Below are 19,098 nucleotides of genomic sequence, written 5' to 3' on the forward strand. Positions count from 1 at the left end.
GTGATCCTTATCACCCTCTGCCCACTTCTCTACTATTTTGCCAGTGCCACTGGGGAGGTGGAAGAAGATGACATAAAAAAGAAAATTTCATGTGTTTCTTTGTTTTGCAGGTTGCCATGACTATAGAATTCATCATCAAGTGACCAGTCTACTGCTGATTGTTCTGGACCATATTTGAAGTCTTTCTTGCATAATAAAATCTGCCATAGCTTGAACTTTACTGAATTTTTAATAGCATAGTTCTATCTCTAGAAAAGGATGAGGTATCAGAATCATCAGAAGAATATTGTCATTTAAAAAATAAATCTGTGCCAAGAAGAAACTTCAAGGTCATTAAAATCACTGATTAATTTCTCAAAGGCAAACCATCCCCCACTCTCATTCTCTTGTTTAATTTTTGGATAAATACATTGTCCATTTGCAAGATAATAGACAAGATTTGGGGGTTGTCCATCCAACTGCAAATCAGTCTTGACAAGAGGAATTTTTTATCCATTTGTTTCTTTTTGCGTGGATAGCTAAGCCAAATGTTTTTGAATAAATTTGGATATCAACTAAGAGATGGGTCATGAGAAAATGAAAACAATTCTATCAACAACGAGGAACAACTAGAGAACCTTACCTATTGACAATCCCTCTCTGATTTAAATCGTATGACATCCTCTGATAGCACACTGAATAGAGCACTGAACTTGGAGTCAGGAAAATCTGAGTTCAAATACTTCCTCAGACATTTACTAGCTGTACATCCTTTGGCAAATCATTTAACTGTTCTCAGCCTCAGTTCCCTTATTTGTAAATGAGGGGGATGGACTTTTGATAGCTACTAAGATCCCTGGTGCCATCATAGTGTCAGACAATTGGAGGGGGCATCTCTCTCTTGTATCTTAATGGATGTTATCAATGTGGCATAGTAGATAATGAGCTGCTCCCAAAGCCAAGGAAACCGATGTTCAAGTGTCTTCTCTGACACACGCTGGCTATGTGAGACCTGGCAAGTTTTTTAATCTCTCGAGTTGCAAAGAAATTATCAACCTACATTAGAAAAGTAGTTCCTCACTGGGAATTCCCTGTGCCAATAAATGAATAAGTCTAGTATCTATCCCTTGAAATTAATAATCAGAGAAGCATCATAATAAATCATCTTTGTTTTTATATTTTTCATGGATTCTTAGGTAATTTTGGCAGACACTTGGTAGATACTTTGGTGGAGGAGAATCTTGGAGGTGGCATTTTGCTTAATGAAATCAAATTCTTTTGGGGGCAGTTAGATGGCCCAATGGATTGAAGGCTAGGTCTAGACATGGGAAGTCCTGGGTCCAACTCTGGCCTCAGATACTTCCTAGCTGTGTGACCCTAGACAAGTCACTTAACCCCTATTGGCTAGCCCTTACCACTCATCTGTCTTAGAACCAATATACATTATTGATTCTAAAAATGGAAGGTAAGGGGTTTTTTTTAAATCAAATACTTTTTCATAGTGCACATAGTAGAAATGTTTTCTCTACACCTTTCAGTCAATTTTGTGTCTGCTGTAGGATATCATCTGTGAAAGCCCAGCTATAACCTTCTCGTCCTCTCATTAGGGATGTCCTTCATATGTTTACATTATTCTCACCAAGATGGAAGAGGAAATGCAAGAGTCAGTACTGATTGAGTAGACTTAAAGGAACAGATTATCTTGGGTAAATTTGGGGTAATTTAGCAAATTGTATTAATTTCACATTTATAAATTACTTTATAACTTACAAAGCACAATAATTCTGTGGATTGCCATTGCAAGGATTACTGTTTCCATCTTACAGTTAAAGGAAAAGGCTTTCCTCTTGGCACAGATGACCCTTTTGAATTCAAGTAAAGCCCGTGGACCTCTCCTCAGAATAATGCTTTGTTGCCCACATTCCTAATATACAAATACCTAGCCTCAATAACTCAATAACCTCTCAGGCATGTTTTGGAGTACCAATAAAGTCCAAGCTTTTTCTGAGCCTTTAGTATCCTCCTGTCTCCCAGTTATCCTGAGATTCAGTCCCTCAAAACTCTCAGAATTGGCCACCTGCAGGAAGGTCCTCTTCTGTATAGATTTGACCTGGCCTACTCAAAATTAGCATGGATCAATCTGAGCATCGCTGTGTATAGGGTTGGCAAAAAAAAGTCTGGATATCTCTATGGTCCAATATTCTTTTTCTTGCAGAGTTCCACACAGCATTTTTTCAGCAAAATAAAAACTTCACTCACGCTTGTCAGAATAGATTAAATTAGCCTGGGAAAGCTCCTGGTTGGACTGTAGAATATTGCTATCATGCTGGGGATAATTACCTTCTTCAAACTGAGCCACCAGACGACCTGTCTCCAGAACACCTCCACCTCTCCATCCCCTCCCTTTCTCTCCAGTCCTCCCTGACTCACTGGCATGCTAGCTACTTAAGAGCAACTCGGAGGGGAGAGATTGCTGAAGTCATCATCCTGGTCTGAGCAGAGTCCATCAAAGATCCTGCTGTCCAATCCTTTAGTCCTCTCTCTTCCATTGGGGTGTCTCTATCTCCCCTCCTTGACATGAGAATCATAATGCAAATATAGCACCTCCCTGGATCTTATGATACTTCTAAAAAGGTTCCAAGAGCAACTTACGTTTAGAAAAGAAATCATTCAGAATGGTTTGGAGTCCATTGGCACTGATTTCAGAATCCTAGAAAGGAGAACCCAAAGGCTGATCAGGTCTTGAAAGTATTTCAAAATGTCAAATGAAAAGCAGAAATTTTACAATGGGATTCAGATGAATCCATTTGTACCCTGTTTTAAAGAAACCGAAGTCTTTCAAAAATTAAGTTCTCAATGGAAATAGATTTTGAACAATGACACATGTATAACCCAGTGGAATTGCTTGTCAGCTCCGGGAGTGGGAAGAGAGTGGGAAAAATCATGAATCATTTACCATGGGAAAATATTCTAAATAAAATTTTTAAAGATTTATATTTAGGAAAAAATTAAGTTCTCAGTGGCAGCTTTATGTGGTTTAGTAGAGAGCCAGACTTCGAGACAGGAGGTCCAGGGTTCAAAACTGGCTTCAGATATTTCCTAGCTGTGTGACTCTGGACAAGTCACTTAGCTTCAATTGCTTAGCCATTAATTGCTATTCTGTCTTGGAACCAATACACACATATTGATATGAGTATCAACTCTAAGGCAAAAGGTAAAGGTTTTTTTTTTTAATTAAGTTCCCCACCATGTACAAAATTCTCAAAAAATCTGTGGTAAATGAGGTACTGATGATGGTGGCAAATCCTGTGTATTTCCACATTGTATTGTCATTCAAAGCTTTCTCTACTTGACAGGGGTTGATTATATCTTATTTTTTAAACCCCAAAACAGAGGAAACAAAGGCTTTCTAGGTCTAATCATTTAAATCTGGGAAGCAGAGGTTTAGGGGAACAAAATACCTTGTGTAAATTTGGGGCAATTAGGCAAATCTTGTTCAATAATTTCACTTTTACAAATCACTTTATAATTTACAAATTTACATTGCATTTATTTTTATTTCCATCTTACAGTTGAGGAAACAGACTTTCTTCATGCCATAGATGACCCCTTTGGATTCTGGCAAAACCTCAAGATCCCTTCTCAGAATAATGGTTTGTTGCTTACAATACATAATTTCAAGTGGAAGTTAGTAGAGAAAGATGTAATTTTTTTCCTGTTCCAGTTCATGGACTCCCTGAAATCTATCCTTCTTTGGCTCCCAAGTTAAGATCCCATATCTTAGAGGAACCTTTTAAAAAGGAACCTTAAAATGACTAAAAATGTAGTATAGAGAAGAGAGCACTAGTCTTAGAGTCAGAGCCCAGGAGGAACCCAAGTTTGAATCTTGCTTCCAACTCTTAGTCACCTTTGGAACAGAAACAAATCCCTCAAGCTCTCTAAACCTCAGCCTGTAAAAAACCTGTAAAATGGCAATAATAATAGCTGTATACCTCCTCACAGGGCTGTTGTGAACATCATAACAAAAAGCCCTTAGTAAGCTTTAAGGTACTCATAAATATCAACTGGTATTCTTTTTTTTTTTAAACCCTTACCTTCTGTCTTAGAATCAATACTATGTATTGGTTCCAAAGCAGTAAGGGGCAGGCAAGGAGGATTAAGTGACTTGTCCAGGGTCACACAGCTAGGAAGCATCTGGGGTCCTATTTGAACCCAGGACCTCCCATCTCCAAGCCTGGGTATTAATCCACTGAGTCACCTGGCTGCCCTCCACTAGTGTTCTTCATACTAATAGCTATACAAAAGATTCTGCTCCTGGACCTTTGTTAAGGATACAAAAGTATTTTCATCTTGGGAGTGGAAAGAAATAAAGGTCCCAGCTCTTCAGAAAGGTTCCCCACATATTTCTAGATTGAGTGATGTGGAGGGTGCAGATAGGTGTCGCAGTGGATAAAACGCTGGACCTGGGACTATTCATCTTCCTGAGTTCCCATCTGACCTCAGACCCTTACTAGCTGCTTCCTCGTTTTCAATGGCCAGCCTTTGCATCCTCTATTTGAGGGTTTAACTAAAAAAGGTATAATCAACTTCTGTTGTGTTCAGAAAGCTTAGAATGACTATGTTGTATGGAAACACACAGGTGTAAAGATTAAAATTTAGGAATATGGGGAGACTGAGGAAGATAGAAATTAGTTTCTCTCTGCAAGGAGTATTATATTTTGTAGAGGATTTTTAAGGATTAAGGATTAAAGAAAATACAGGATAAGGAAAACGTGCCTAGGCCAGAGGCCTAGACAAGACCTCACCTACATTATGGAAAGAGTCAAGTCTGCTCCAAAACGGAAGTCCAAAAAGACAGACCCAAAAACCTTTGCCACCAGGTTAAATACCTTCTCGATCTCAGCCCAGGTGAGATTACAAAGCATTCTGGAGAAGTGGAGCAAAGAATTGTGGGGATTGTAGACCTGTATTCGAGTCTATTTTTTACACAGGATACATAGTTTTGAGGATCCTCTAGATAGCTGAGAACTGAATTTTTGAAAGGCTTCCATTTCTTTGAACAGGACACAATCACTTCGTTATTCAGTCACTTTTCAGTCACACACAATTCTTCATGACCCCATTTGGGGTTTTCTTGGCAGAGATCCTGCCATTTCCTTCTCCAGTTCATTTTACAGAGGAGGAAACTGAGGCAAACAAGGTTAATAGAGTCACAAAGCCAGTAAGTTTCTGAAGCCAGATTTTGAACTCTGGAAGAGAAGTCTCCCTGACTCCAGACAATCATTTTATCCACTGTACCACCGCTCTGCTCCCTTGGCATCCCTAACAGAAAGAGGCGCTGACCTTCCTGAGGATCTGGAGCCTGATTGTCCCTCTGCTCCCGAGGCTCCCAGGGCCCCTTCTTCTCCACCCAAGAGTAAAGCTTTGGCTGTCTTTCTGGGAATGCCTGGAAGTGCTCTTGCCAGCCCTACCTCTCACTTGCTTCCTAGCCTCTGTGTTGCTGGGACAATCCCCATCCGGGTAAGCTGAGGGAAGTGGGGAGAGGATCAATGGAAGATGTCGTCTCTTTTCCATAAGCGATGCACCTGCCTGTACTCAGGGGGCTTGCCGTAGGAGGCAGATTGAACATTTTGTCCTCTGCGTACAGCATCAGAAACAAAAGGCAAAGAGAGGCAGGCAGGAAGCATCTTCGGCATGCTAAACTCAGGGCAGGTTGCCTTAGCTTTCTTTACACCTGTGCTGCCCGCACTATTCCTTCTTCTTCTGAAGGGTATTGATTGAGAGGGATTTCAGTGGCTGCGGCTCTGTAGCCAGAGGCCCTGGAACTGACAGGACCAATTTACAAGAGGAGAAAGGCTTTTTGGCAGAACCCGGGCCACTGGGGTTGGCTATTTATTCAAGAGAGAGAGCAGCCCGGAGCAGGAGATAAAGCGCCCCAGAAGGTCCAAGCCCTGGAGGATCACGTGGGGGTATCAGTCTGTGAAATGCTGTGATTCACAAATGATTGAAGTCCCAGTGATGGAGAGGACCCTGGCGCTGACGTCAGGGGAGATACTGTCTGGAGGTGAGCATCCTTTTCATCCCTGGAGGGGAGGAGGTGGCAAGGGGGAGGGGAGAAACGGAAATGAAATTGACTTAAATAGAAGATGATTTGGTGTAGTGGACATGGAATCAAGAAGGTGTAGGTTCAAATCTCACCTCTGACACTTGATGGGCATAGGACCTTGGGCAAGTTACTTAATTTCTCTAAGCCTCGATTTACTTACCTGTAAAATAAGGACATTAAACTAGATAGCCTCAAAGGTCTCTTCCAGCTCTAAAATCTATGATCCTTGAAACCATTCATGGCAGTTTCAGGAGTTTTATTTACTCCCATACCTACCACTCACCTCCCCAGCATGCTTCTCAAAAAGACTCTTGAACTGGTCTTCTGCTTGACCTCCCTCACTGGGATGTGGCTAAAGGGAAGGAGAAATGCTGAGTTAAAACAGAAGCTGCTCCATTCAAGGACAAAGGCAAATGCAATGAAGGACTAGTTCCAATTTATGTAAAGTGCTTCGCCCACCTTAAAGCACTACAAAAATGTGAGTAATGATAGCTATATGGAGAGCAGAAATCCATGAGTCAATTTTTTTTAACCCATACTTTCCACCTTAGAATTAATATTGTGTATTGGTCCCAAGGCAGAAGAGTGGTAAGGGCTAGGCAATGGGAGTTAAGTGACTTGCCCAGGATCACCTAGCTAGGAAGTATCTGAGGTCAGATTTGAACCTAGGACCTCCTGCCTCTAAACCTGGCTCTCCGTCCACTGAGCCACCCAGATGCACCTCAGGAATCAACTTGTTAGAGATGAGAGGAAGGAAATTCCATGGCTTTTCACCACTGGGGCTTGGATAAATTATCTGTAAGAGACTAACATCAACCAGAAGGATGACCCCTTTATCCCATGGCAACTTTCTGGTGTGACAACTAGCTGAGCAGCTCTTACAAGGAGATATGAGGAAAAGTCCATACTGCCAAGATAACAACAATAACAACAACTCACATTTATGTAGTTTTTTTAAGGTTTTTTTAAAGGTTTTTTAAGGTAGTGTTTTAAGGTTTATAAAATATTTTCTTTACAATACCATCATAAGGATATTAAATAGAGTTTCTGTGGATCCTCTATAACACCCATTCACAAAAAGGGTGGAGGACACAAAAGTTACTCCCCAGAGATAACAAGAAAAGAGTGGGTTGCCCTCTGGATAACATGTCTGAGTCAAATAACCAGTTAGAAAGCATTTATATGGGGTTAAAAGCCTGCCTTAGAGACGAATGTAGAATCAACATTTTCCTCAGACATACATAACTAGTTGTGTGACCCTGGGCAGGTCAACTATTCTCAGTTTTCTTGTCTTTAAAATTAGGAGATTATCTTTGATGACCACCAATGCCCCTCCAGCTCTAAGCCTATGATCTTAAAATCCCTGGGGAAAATCACTTAACTTTAAAGTGTTCCCAGACAATGTTCTAAGGACATAAACTGCAGATGGGGTACTAATGTGCTTTTAGTAGGGGCAGTTCTCTTACCAGAAGAGGTCTCCATTATGAGAAACCAAGGAAACTGAGGTAGAGGTTAAGTGACTTACCCAGAATCAAACAACTATAAAAGTCTGAAGCGGAATTTGAACTCAGGTCTTCCTGACTCCAGGTCTGGCATTCTATCCATTGCGCCAACTAGCTACCTCTATACAAATATGAAGAAAGGATATAGTGTGGCTAGGTTCAGGTCTTCTCCAGGGAATTTTTATTCTAATTACCTCAGAAAAGATATGTTCCTGAGAAATTCCAAAAAAGCCACAGATGAAAAGATGTCTGTGAATGAAGAAATGAATGGGGTGGGGAGGAAGCACATATATGAAACCTTTACACTGTGCTGAGTCCTGGGGCATCCAATGCATAAAAGAGATAGTCCTTGACCTCAAGAACCTCACCTTCTAAAAGAGAGGGACAATCCACACAGGAAATAGTAAGTAGGAGTTTCTGCCATCTTAAGTGTGAATTTAGCTATTGTATTTGGTTCCTGAGCATCAGAAACCCAGGATCCTGGCCACTACTCCCAGACTAACTTCTACACAGTGATTCCCACAGGAAATGTTCACGTCTGTGAAGACAGAATCAGAGTAATCAGAAGAAGAAGGCAAAGGAGAAAGAATGCATGCATTTTCCACTAGGCATTCCTGATAGGAAATTCCTAATGGTGAAGAGTGGATGTTCCTTGGATTAAAGGGACAAGGAATGATCTCATAGATCTATGGCAGGAACAAGCCTTCCACAGCTAATCTTTGCCAGGGGAGAGAGTATGCCACCTGCAACCCTCAGCCAGCAAAAACAAAACCCAGCCCCAGTAACGTGTGTGGGATGGCGGCAGCCACAGATGTCGCAGTCTGTTCTCTCTCTGAAGAGTACCAGGGGATCCTTTTATTTCTGATTGGGCATGGAGGCAAACGGAATTGGAGCTGTGAAATATGAACTACTCATGCTACCCTGCTAGTCCTGCCTCTCCCCCCGCCTCACAACCCTTCTGTCTGGCTCAGAAGCATCACTGCCTAGAATCAGGAATGAATATCACTCTCATGATGCTCCATCCCAGAAGGGTGATAACACGAGCTAAGCATCATGGTCTTCTCATTAGAGTCAAAATATCACCATCCAGGGACAACACGTACAAAAGGGACGGTTATCAGCACTATCCTGAAACTCCAGGTGCCAAGCCCTATCCATTATCTAAAATCCTGTGCTAGTTGGCACAGTAGAATTCTGGACTTGGGATCAGGGGAACTTGAATTCAAATTCTCCCTAAGCTACATACTTAGCTGTGTGACCCTGAGCAAGTCACTTAATTTGTATCATCCTCAGTTTCCTTTTTTGTAAAATGGGACTAATAATAGCATGTACATTTCAGAGTAGTTCAGAAAACCAAGTGAGATAGGGAAGCACATTGCAAAGCACTTTAGTTGTCTACATGCAGCTGTAAAGATACAGATACCACAAGTCAGCTAGGTGGCACAGTGGATGGAGTGTGGGACCTGGAGTCAGGAAGACCTGAGTTCAAATCTAGATTCAAGTACTTACAAGCTATGTGACCCTGAGCAAGTCACTTAATCCTGTTTGACTCAATTTCCTCTTCTGTAAAATGAGTTGAAGAAGGAAATGGCAAACCACTTTAGTGTCTTTGCCCAAGAAAACCCCAAATGGGATCACAAAGTGTCAGACACAATTGAATAACAAATCACAAATCAAGCACAATGTTTAATCTCCTGGTGGGTATTCTCTGACTGAGAGACAGCCTCCATAAGGACCAGAACCCAGCCTTAGAATCAGAAAGATTTAGGTTTGAGACCTAATTCTGGGTTACCATGGTAAAATTAATTGCTTAAGTGGCTTAAGAGATTTCTCAGGACCCAAAGAAACCTTTTAAGACCATAAGTTCCAAACAAGGTGAGTTCACAAACAAACAAACAAACAAAAAAATGCCTGTGTTTGTTTTTTCATCTGTCTGCCATTCATCCTCCAGAAGGTTTCTCAAGGGCAGGAACCATGTCTTTATACTGTCCCTCAGTGCAGGGTGTGATGGTCAGCATATGGCAGATCGGTGTGGCTAACCAACTATATACAGGAGTGATCACCACTTCAGCTGGTAGAAAGGACACCAAATTGGATTCCCTTAGGGACAGCCATGGCTCTTGGAAAGATAACGGCTTCACAGCTCCTTCAGAACTTCTTCAGACTGAGCCACAGAATGTTTCTCATTCTATTAGCCTTGATTTTGACCTTCGTTGACATCACTCAAGATAGATTTCCAAACAAATCATTTACCCTTCCCCCAAAATCCATGAGTTTAGAGCCAAGGTTCTGAAACATTTTTTGCGTCATGTATTTCTGGAAGTTAGGGTATTTGTGAACCCCTTCTCTATACTTATAATTGAAGGAAATGTCAACTTTTAGTTAGAGGTTAGTGAAAATAGAGTTGTATTTTTCCCCACCCAGGTTCCCAATGAACTTTGCAATGAAGTATGAAGAACACAAGTTTTTCACCCTGAAATTTGTCAATGAGCCTTTTGGTTCCTTGAGGAATCATGAAGCTCAAGCTACAAACTGCTATTTCAGTGCTTCAGAATGGGTGCTTACCTCATATGGTTTGCCAGTCACCTTGTCTCCGATTTCCCTGAAACACAAATACTCACAGAAACAAAATCAACATAAAGAGGACAGAGAGTCGAGCTAAAGCTTGTTCTTCTCTGGAGTCACTCTAAACATTGATGGGGTAAGTGGAAGGTGAATTTCTCTCCTCAACCACTTCCCGACTTCATAAACCAACCAGTAAGTCTCCTGACTGACAAAGATCCTCATGTCTTTCCAGGCATCCCCTGAGATCATATACTCTAGGTACCAAGTATCAAATTTAGTCAGCTCACCATCTTTTAACCCCATGAAGCACTCTGCCAAGAAAATCTAGAGGACTCTCTTCCATGGCTAAGAGTGCCAGTTACCACCCTCCTCTTTTCCTTGGGACAATTCTTTGATTAGAAATGTCTACATTAGTGGCAATTGCACAAAACCCTGTTCCACATGTTTTGGATGGAATTCAGGTTTTACCATCTGGAGTGATTCTATAGCTCAAGAGCTATTCCAATTAGATGGAAATTCTCTTGAGTGAACTGCTGCTTATACTCTCCCTCAGTCTCATTTCCAACCCTCACACCAAGTTTTGTACAACATGGGAACTCTTTGACTTTCCAGTTTCTGTCCAGGGCACCATTCACTCTATCTCCCATGTCCAAAACCTTGGTGTCCTCTGATTCGTCCCTCTCTTTTACCTCCCATATCCTACTAGTGCTGTTGATGCAATCTCTACAATATCTCTCAAATCTATCCCCCTCCTCGCTACTCTTTCCTGTTAACAGGACTTTGTTACCCCTCTCTGGACTATTATAATAGCCTCCTACTCAGCCTTCTCTCCCCACTCCCCATTTTGCCCTCTAATATCTATGCTTCATACTATCATTTTGTTATTTAACAAGTTGAGTTTTTCCCATCCAAGTTCACAGAACCCCTGAAATGTATCAATGGACCTCTTGAGACACCATGAAGCTCAAGCTAAGACTTACCCCTAGTTTAGTGCTTCAGAATGGGTGCTTATCTCATATGGATTTCCAGCTATCCATTTAAAGTTTTAATAACATACATCCAGACTAACTATTCTTTATCTCATTTAGTAACTCTCCTTGTCAAAAACTTTCAATGATCTCCTACTTCTTTATTTTAACCCTTATCTTCTGTCTTAGAACTGATTTTAAGCATCAGTTTCAAAGCAGAAGAGCAATAAGGGCTAGGAAATTGGGGTTAAGTGACTTGTCAAGAGTTACATAGTGGGGGCAGCTGGGTAGCTCAGTGGATTGAGAGCCAGGTCTAGAAACGGGAGGTACTAGGTTCAAATCTGGCCTCAGATACTTCCCAGCTGTGTGACCCTGGGCAGGTCAATTGCCCCTATTGCCTAGCCCTGACCACTCTTCTGCACTGGAGCCAATGCACAGTATTGAGTCCAAGATGAAAGGTAAGGGTTTAAAAAAAAAGTTACATAGTCAGGAAGTTTCTGAGGTGAGAGTTGAACCCATGCCCTCTTCTCACTGGGCCTGGTTCTCTGTCTACTGAGTCATCTAGGTGTCCTATCCCCTACTTCTTACCCTAACAAAGTTCGGATTCCTTAGACTGGTAGGACCTAGAACCCCTTTCACCCAAACCACACACACACACACATTGGATCCCCATTCATCCAGATCCTACCAGGATATCTTCTTCCCAATGTTGTATATAAGAACTATGGACATTCTTTCCGTCCACCCAGAAACTGAACTCTTCCCCTTCCATGAGTTCTTTGAAAGCAGGGACTGAATTAGTTTGCTAGCTGTATTCCCAATGCTTAGCACAATGCCTGGCACATATTAAGTGCTTAGTAATTGCTCTTCCATTTCATACCACCCTCCCTTTCCAGTTTTATCTCTTATACCCTATGCATACTCCATGCAATACCTCTTGTTTCTAATTCTGTGCCTCTGCTCATGAGTTTTCCTGCCCTTATCCTCATTACCTTTCCCTATTTAAATAATATCCATCCTTGAAAGTTCATTTCAAATCTATGCCACCTTCCCAATTCATCCCCTCAGGAATTTAGATACATTTTGTGACTCTCTTATTGTCAAGTCAGCACCCATCTACTAAGCACCAACTATGTGCCAAGCATTTTGCTAAGCACTGAAGATACAAATAAAGGGAAAAACATGGTCCTTTCCCTAAAGAAATCTTGCATTATAATTATATAGGTATGGCATCTCCAAAATATTCAACTATTGTCTTCTGTATGTAGTAAGCAATTAATAATAAATGTTTGTTAAATGAATCAGTGAATATTTGGCAAAGAATCACCCATCTATGAACCCTTGATCTATTGTCTGTTGTCATTTTATAGATCTGAATTTTTCTAGATCTCCCTACAGAAGCCCTGTTGGAAACCTCATCAGACTGGCAAGGGGATTCTCAGCACCCCAAACAACAACTGTGATTTTCCTCCCAGCCTCTAGTAATTTCCCTGCTGGCAATCTTTACTACACTCAGGCTTATCAGACTTCCACATGAAGGAGCTCATACAGGGACTTAGCTTCTTTCTCTGAGAATATCCTCAGAAAGAACTCTCCATCCTTGAATGGCTCAAAGGTTGATGGCACCACCAGGTACTCTCCCACAGGGAGGTGGATCCTGGTAGAAACTTCTCGACGATTAATGTAGGCTGGGGTTTTGGCAGCAGGTTGATGTCCCAAGAAGAAGTCCTGGCTCAGATGTACTTCAGTGTGGTTCTCCAGCTGCACAAATCAACATTTAGAAAGTTATTTTTCATAGACTCATAGGCATTCAGTTGGGAAGGACCTTGGAGGCCATCTAATTCCACCCTCTTATTTTACAGATGAGAAAGCAGACCCAGGAAGGAAGTTATTTGCTCAAGTTCACACAGAGACTAAGTATTAGAAGCAAGATTCTGAACCTGGGTCTTCTGACTCCAAAGTCGGCCTTTACAGTCTCCCATGATTTTTCTCTGTTATAAAATGGGGCCAAAAAAGGTCCATCCTGATATTATAATTTGGAGAATTCTCATTTTGATTTTTTTTAGCTAGATATTTGTTTACATGCGTCTTTTAGCTGACTCATACAAGCTATTATTCAAACATTTAATTTGGTCAGCAATAGAAGTTTAAATCCTGAGCTCCCAAGGCAAAAAAATAAATAAATTCAGAAATGATCCTCTTATTTTTTATTAATGGCTGAACAAACAGATCTCTGATAGGAAGGAGGCCTTCATCTGTTCAGGGAAGTGGCATGCAATTGGATAACCTGTTATTGACACCATTTGGTGAAGAATAGTCAAAAACAAAGTAGATTGAATGACTGATGGTAAATCCTAAGGGTCAAGGACCCTGGGCTCTAATTCTGCCTCTGATTCCCTCGGTGGCCTCTGGTAAAGTCATTTCCTCTCTATGGGTTTCACTTTATTCACCTGTAAAATGGTGACAGAGGGGATCAGTAAGCCAACACTGATGGGGGAAGGAAGGGGGATTATAGGGTGGGGTCATTGTTGAGTCTATGAGACATTCTAATTAAGGATTGCAAGATGCTTTGAAATCACAGATGCCAGATTATTATTACTGTAATTAAGTCTCCTTTTAGCACTTTATCTTCCCAATTAATCACCATTAAGATGATGACGACTATGGGTGATTTGCACCAATATCCTGGGGCTTCTGTGTGACCTGGAGCTCAACTGGCCAGATGGAGTACGGGAGAGGAGCTTTCCATCATTGACCACAGAATCTCCTTATCCCATTGGACTCCCCCAAATCGACTTAAGCACAGGAAATTGTAAAGGAAACCCAAGACCCGTCCCACTCCCACACCAAGGAGGAAGCATAATACAGTGGGAAAAGCCTGGATTTGACTCAGAAAAGCTTGGGTCCATATCCCAGCTTTATCACTTGATACTGTGTCACCTTGGGTGAGTCACTTAACCTCTATAGCTTCTATTTCTTCAGCTGGTAAAGGAAGGGTTGGACTAAGCCCCCTTCTAGCTGTAAGTCTATAATGTTATGATCTATATTTCCTATAAAGGATCATCCCAGGTCATCCATCTTCCTCCCAGACATTCACATTGAGGAAACATGTTCCATGGCAGAACAGCTGTGAGCTCACCGTTACTAAGGCAGCAGTGGTAGGTACTATCAGGGAGTTGAACAAAGTCATCATTGTGGCTAGTGCAAGGAAGGGTTAGAAGGGCAGAAAGCAGGAGGCAAGCTGGGCTTAGTAACTAGAGGTGTAAGAGCTAATTGCAGCTGGGATTGGGGCTGGGAGGAGTGGAAGAAGTATCAGCAAGGTGCAGAAGCAGAGAGAGAACTGTTCATAGGCTCAGAAAGGGATGGACATCTGGCAATGCATGTAGTTCAACTATAATCAATCGACATTTATTGTCTTCTGTTGGGGGAGCAGCTAGGTGGTTCAGTGAATAGAGTACCAGGTCTGGGTATGAGAGGTTCTGGGTTCAAATTTGACCTCAGACACTTCCAAGCTGCCCTGGGCACCAATGAACCCCAGCTGTCTAGCCCTTACCACTCTAATGCCTTAGAATCAATACTTGTATTAATTCTAAGACAGAAGGTGAAGTTTTTTTTTTAATGTCTTTTAGGTACTATGCTAGCTAGAGGAGAAGAGTTCTAATACAAAGAAAGAGACAATCCCTATTTGCAGAAAGCTTATATTCCTTTGGAGAAAGCAAGTACAACCAGATAACACAGTGGATAGAATATTGGTCCTGGAGTCAGGAAGACTCATCTTCAGGTATCCAAACCCAACCTCAGACCCTTACCATCTGTGTGTGACCCTGAGCAAGTCACTTAACCCCATTTGCCTCAATTTCCTCATATGTAAATGAACTGGAGAAGGAAATGGCAAACACGCTAGTATCTTTGCCAAGAAAACCCAAGATGGTGTCACAAAGAGTCAAACACAACTGAAATAACTCAACAACATATGATACATTTATAAAGGAATAATATAATGCAGTTAACTACCAGTTAGTCTGGGAAGGAGGCTACCCATAGTTGGAAGGAATCAGGAGAGGTTTCATTTCAAACATCGTGCTTGACATGGGTCTTGAAAGGAGATGACTCTATAGAGTAAAGATAAATAGGGACCATAGCCCTTGTAGGGAGGATAGACAATAGAGGTGGAGTGTCACGTGTGAGAAACAGAGGAAAAAGTCATTTTGACTGGATCACAGAGTGTAGAAGGGGAAGTAGTCTAATGATGCTAGAAAGATAAGTGTGGGGCAGATTGTGAAGAGTTTGAAAGCTAAACAGAAGGGTTTATGGAGGGGGTTGCCTAGAGACACTAGGAAGCCACTAGAACTGATTGAAAAGGGGAGGGATGTGGTCAGATCTATGGTTAAAGAAATCACTTTTGCAGCAGTGCTTAGGATAGGCTGATGTTGGGAAGCCAGTTAGGAAGAAGGGGTAGAAATGTAGGTAAGAGGCAATGAGACCCTAAACGAGGGGTGGTAGTGAGAAATGGTCAGATATGAGTGATATTGTGGAGGGAGAAAAGACAAAATGTGGGAATTGATTGGATAGGGGGATGGGGAAGAATAGGAAAGAGTGGAGAGTCCAGGAAAAAAAGAGTCCAGGGTATAAAGCTGGGAGACTGGATGGATGGTGGTGCCTTTGGTAGGAACAGGAAATTATAGCAGAGGAGAGGTTTTGAGGAGAAAGATGATGGGTTCAGTTTCATTCATGTTGAGCTTGAGAATACATCAGGGATATCCATCTAACCCACTCAGGTGAGTTAGCAAAAGGTCACTTGGTGAGCCACTAGCAAAGTGGGATTTTAGCCCATCTTTTGACTCCAAATCCAATATACTTTCCTCCACACCATGCTGTTCCTTTTTAACAAATTATTTTTGTTTTGATGCCTCTATTCCCATAGTAGGGCAATATGTGTCTATGGAATTGTCATTGTTGAGTCATTTCAGTTGTGTCTGATCCTTCATGGTGCCAATCAGGTTTCTTGCCAGAGATACTGGAGTGCTTTGCCATTTTCTTCTCCAGCCAGCTCATTTTACAAATGAGGAAACTGAGGCAAGCAGGGTTAACTAACTTACTAGGGATAAGTCTGAGGCTGGATATGAACTCAGGAAAGGAGTCTTCCAGACTCTGGCTCAGCACTTTATCCACTGTCCCATCTAGTTGCCCCTGGATGGCTAGACAGAAAGAACTCAAGGTTTAGAGTATGGGGAGATACGAGTTCAAACCCCGACATTATTTTTTCTAACTTATGATCTTGGGCAAGTAACTTAAATTGTCTCTCTATATATACTTTCCTCATTTGCAAATTTAAAGGGTTGAACCTGATTGTCTCTGCTGTTCCTTTCACTTTTAAGGATCATGGATTTAGAATTAAAAGGAATCTTAGAAGTCAACTAGGCCAACCCTTTTGTTTCACAATTGGAGAAACTGGGACCAAAGAGTTAATTGCTTTGTCCAGAATTTGATGACTATTAAATCCTATGATTTGATCACCCAGAACAAAAGGGAAATAAGAATCCCAGCCCCATAACTTAGATGACCAAACCCACCATCCTTAAGCAGAACATTTATCTGCATCTAACACCTCAAATGGGAGCTATCTGGGAAAGATGCACTGTAAATCCATGCCTTATGACAGGTAATGTGAATCTTTAATATGGGTAGGGAAAATACCCAATATAGAGATTGAACCCATGACTCTGCTACTACCAATGGAGCTCACCAGCCACTAGGACAGACCTCCAAGGCAGAGAAAGATGGCTGAGCAAATGCACCTTTGGGGAATTAGACTTCTCTCAAGTCAAGAGAGAGGTCAGGTGATAAAGTGTATCGAGTGTAGGGCCTGGAATCAGGAAGACCTGGGTTCAAATCTGACCTCAGACACTTAGCTATGTGATCCTGAACAAGTCACAATCCATTTTGCCTCAGTTTTCTCATCTGTAAAAACACATGGAGAAGGAAAAGGCAAACTACTCTGGTATTTCTGGCAAGAAAAGCCCAAATGAGGTCACAAAAAAAATCAAATATAAATGGAACAAGACAACAATAACAACCAGTCAGGAGAGTAAAATGCCCATAATGCTTAGGTTAAGGGTGTATGCTGAAATACTACTACTGGATTTGTACCCCAAAGAGATAATAGTGAAAAATGTGTGCATAAAAATATTCATAGTGGCACTTTGTGGTGGCAAAAAATTGGAAAATGAGGGGGTGTCCCTCGATTGGAGAATGACTGAACAAATTGTGGTATCTGATGGTGATGGAATATTATTGTGCTGTAAGGAATGATGATCTGGAGGAATTCCATGTGAACTGGAAGAACCTGAATGAACTGATGCAGAGTGAGAGGAGCAGAACCAAAAGAACATTGTACATAGAAAGTGAAACACTGTGGAACTGTCCAATGTAATGCACTTTACTACTTGTAGCAATACAATGATCCAGAACAACCCCAAAGGACTTATGAGAAAGGATACTATCCTCACTGAGAGAAAGAACTGTGGGAATAGAAACACTGAAGAAAAACAAATGGCTTATCACTTGTGTATGAATTGGGGTTTTGATTTTAAAATATTTCTCTATTGCAAAAATGAATAATATGGAAATAGGCATTATAGCTTTTGTACAACCCAATGGAGTTGCTTGTTGGCTCTGGAAGGAGGGAGGGAACAGGGGAGGGAAAGAAATGAATTCATGTAAATATGAAAAAAAAAATTTTAAGTATGTGTTGAGAACACTCATAAGAGGAGGGGAGGAGAGGAAAGAAAGAAGTACAGTTACCTTTAGAAATGGTTGATTGAAGGAATGAGAAAGGTGGATTTAGAGCTTAGGATCAACGTTTTACAGCTAATAGAGATCTTCCAGGCCATCTAGTCCAACCTCTGATTTTACAAATAAGAAACTTGAGCCTTGGGAGCTTCAATGACTTTCTCAATTAAACATCAGACCTAGGAGTAGCTAGATGGCTCAATAGATTGAGAGACAAACCCAGAGACAGAAGGGTTCAAATCTGGCCTCAGACACTTCCTAGCTGTGTGACCCTGAGCAAGTCACTTAACCCCCATTGCCTAGCCCTTACCGCTCTTCTGCCTTGGAGATAATATACAGTGTTGATTCTAAGACAGAAGGTAAGAGTTATAAAAAAACAAGAATTAAAAACAAATAAATGTCAGTCCTAAAGTTCAAAGCCAGGTTTTCTGACTAAATCTAGAACTCTATATGGCACACAAGTCAAAGTGGTAATCATAGCAGGTTGCTCTTTGAAAACCTCAGATGGGGAAAATGGTGACCATGCTATTATGAATGAAATTCTTAGCACCAAAATAATAGACCCTGGATTCTATGGAATTATTACAACCAATCCTGGCCCCAAAGAAGAGACATGAAAAGATATTTCTCTCATGTCTATATAGAGGTGGGAGACCATGGGACTAGAATGTTGCATACTGGGTTCAATTTTATTGATGCATTGGTTTTGATAGATTCTTTTTTATTCCTTGTTATAGGAGATGGCTCTCAGAGAGAGGAAGGAAAGAAAAATATATTGGGCAGTGTAAGTGATATAAAAATGAAAGATATAAATAAAAACTAATTTTAAAAAAAAGCAAAGTGACATTTTTCTGTCCTTTGGCTCATTTGCTCTAAGGTGAATCTCAAACCTCATTCCACAGAGACAGCATGGCATAATAGAAACACACTTGGATTCAGAGCCAGAGAACCCAAATTCAAATCCTGCCCCTGCTATTTATTACCTGCTAAAATGTGGCTACATTTTCTAACTTATCCAGTTAAGAAATTTACGTTCCAGGGGCAGCTGGGTTGCTTAGTGGATTGAGAGCCAGGCCTAGAGATGGGAGGTCCTAAATTCAAATATGGCCTCAGATATTTCCTAGCTGTGTGACCCTGGACAAGTCCCTTAATTCCCATTGCCTAGCCCTTACCATTCTTCTGCCTT

At 41.3% G+C, this 19,098-nt stretch overlaps 1 protein-coding gene across 1 annotated transcript in view; it reads right to left on the minus strand.

The window, feature by feature from the left end:
• CAPN8 (calpain 8) overlaps window positions 1–19,098 on the minus strand; it is a 134,124-nt gene that overhangs the window by 17,692 nt on the left and 97,334 nt on the right. Inside the window, exons 12-15 of the mRNA XM_001367739.4 lie at window positions 12,670–12,881; window positions 10,153–10,189; window positions 6,369–6,437; window positions 2,632–2,689 (exon numbers count right to left, since the gene is read on the minus strand). Coding sequence (XP_001367776.2) covers window positions 2,632–2,689; window positions 6,369–6,437; window positions 10,153–10,189; window positions 12,670–12,881 — 376 coding nt within the window. The remainder of the gene's footprint in view (window positions 1–2,631; window positions 2,690–6,368; window positions 6,438–10,152; window positions 10,190–12,669; window positions 12,882–19,098) is intronic.

This window comes from Monodelphis domestica, chromosome 2 (assembly GCF_027887165.1).
Source record: "Monodelphis domestica isolate mMonDom1 chromosome 2, mMonDom1.pri, whole genome shotgun sequence".
Taxonomy (NCBI): domain Eukaryota; kingdom Metazoa; phylum Chordata; class Mammalia; order Didelphimorphia; family Didelphidae; genus Monodelphis; species Monodelphis domestica.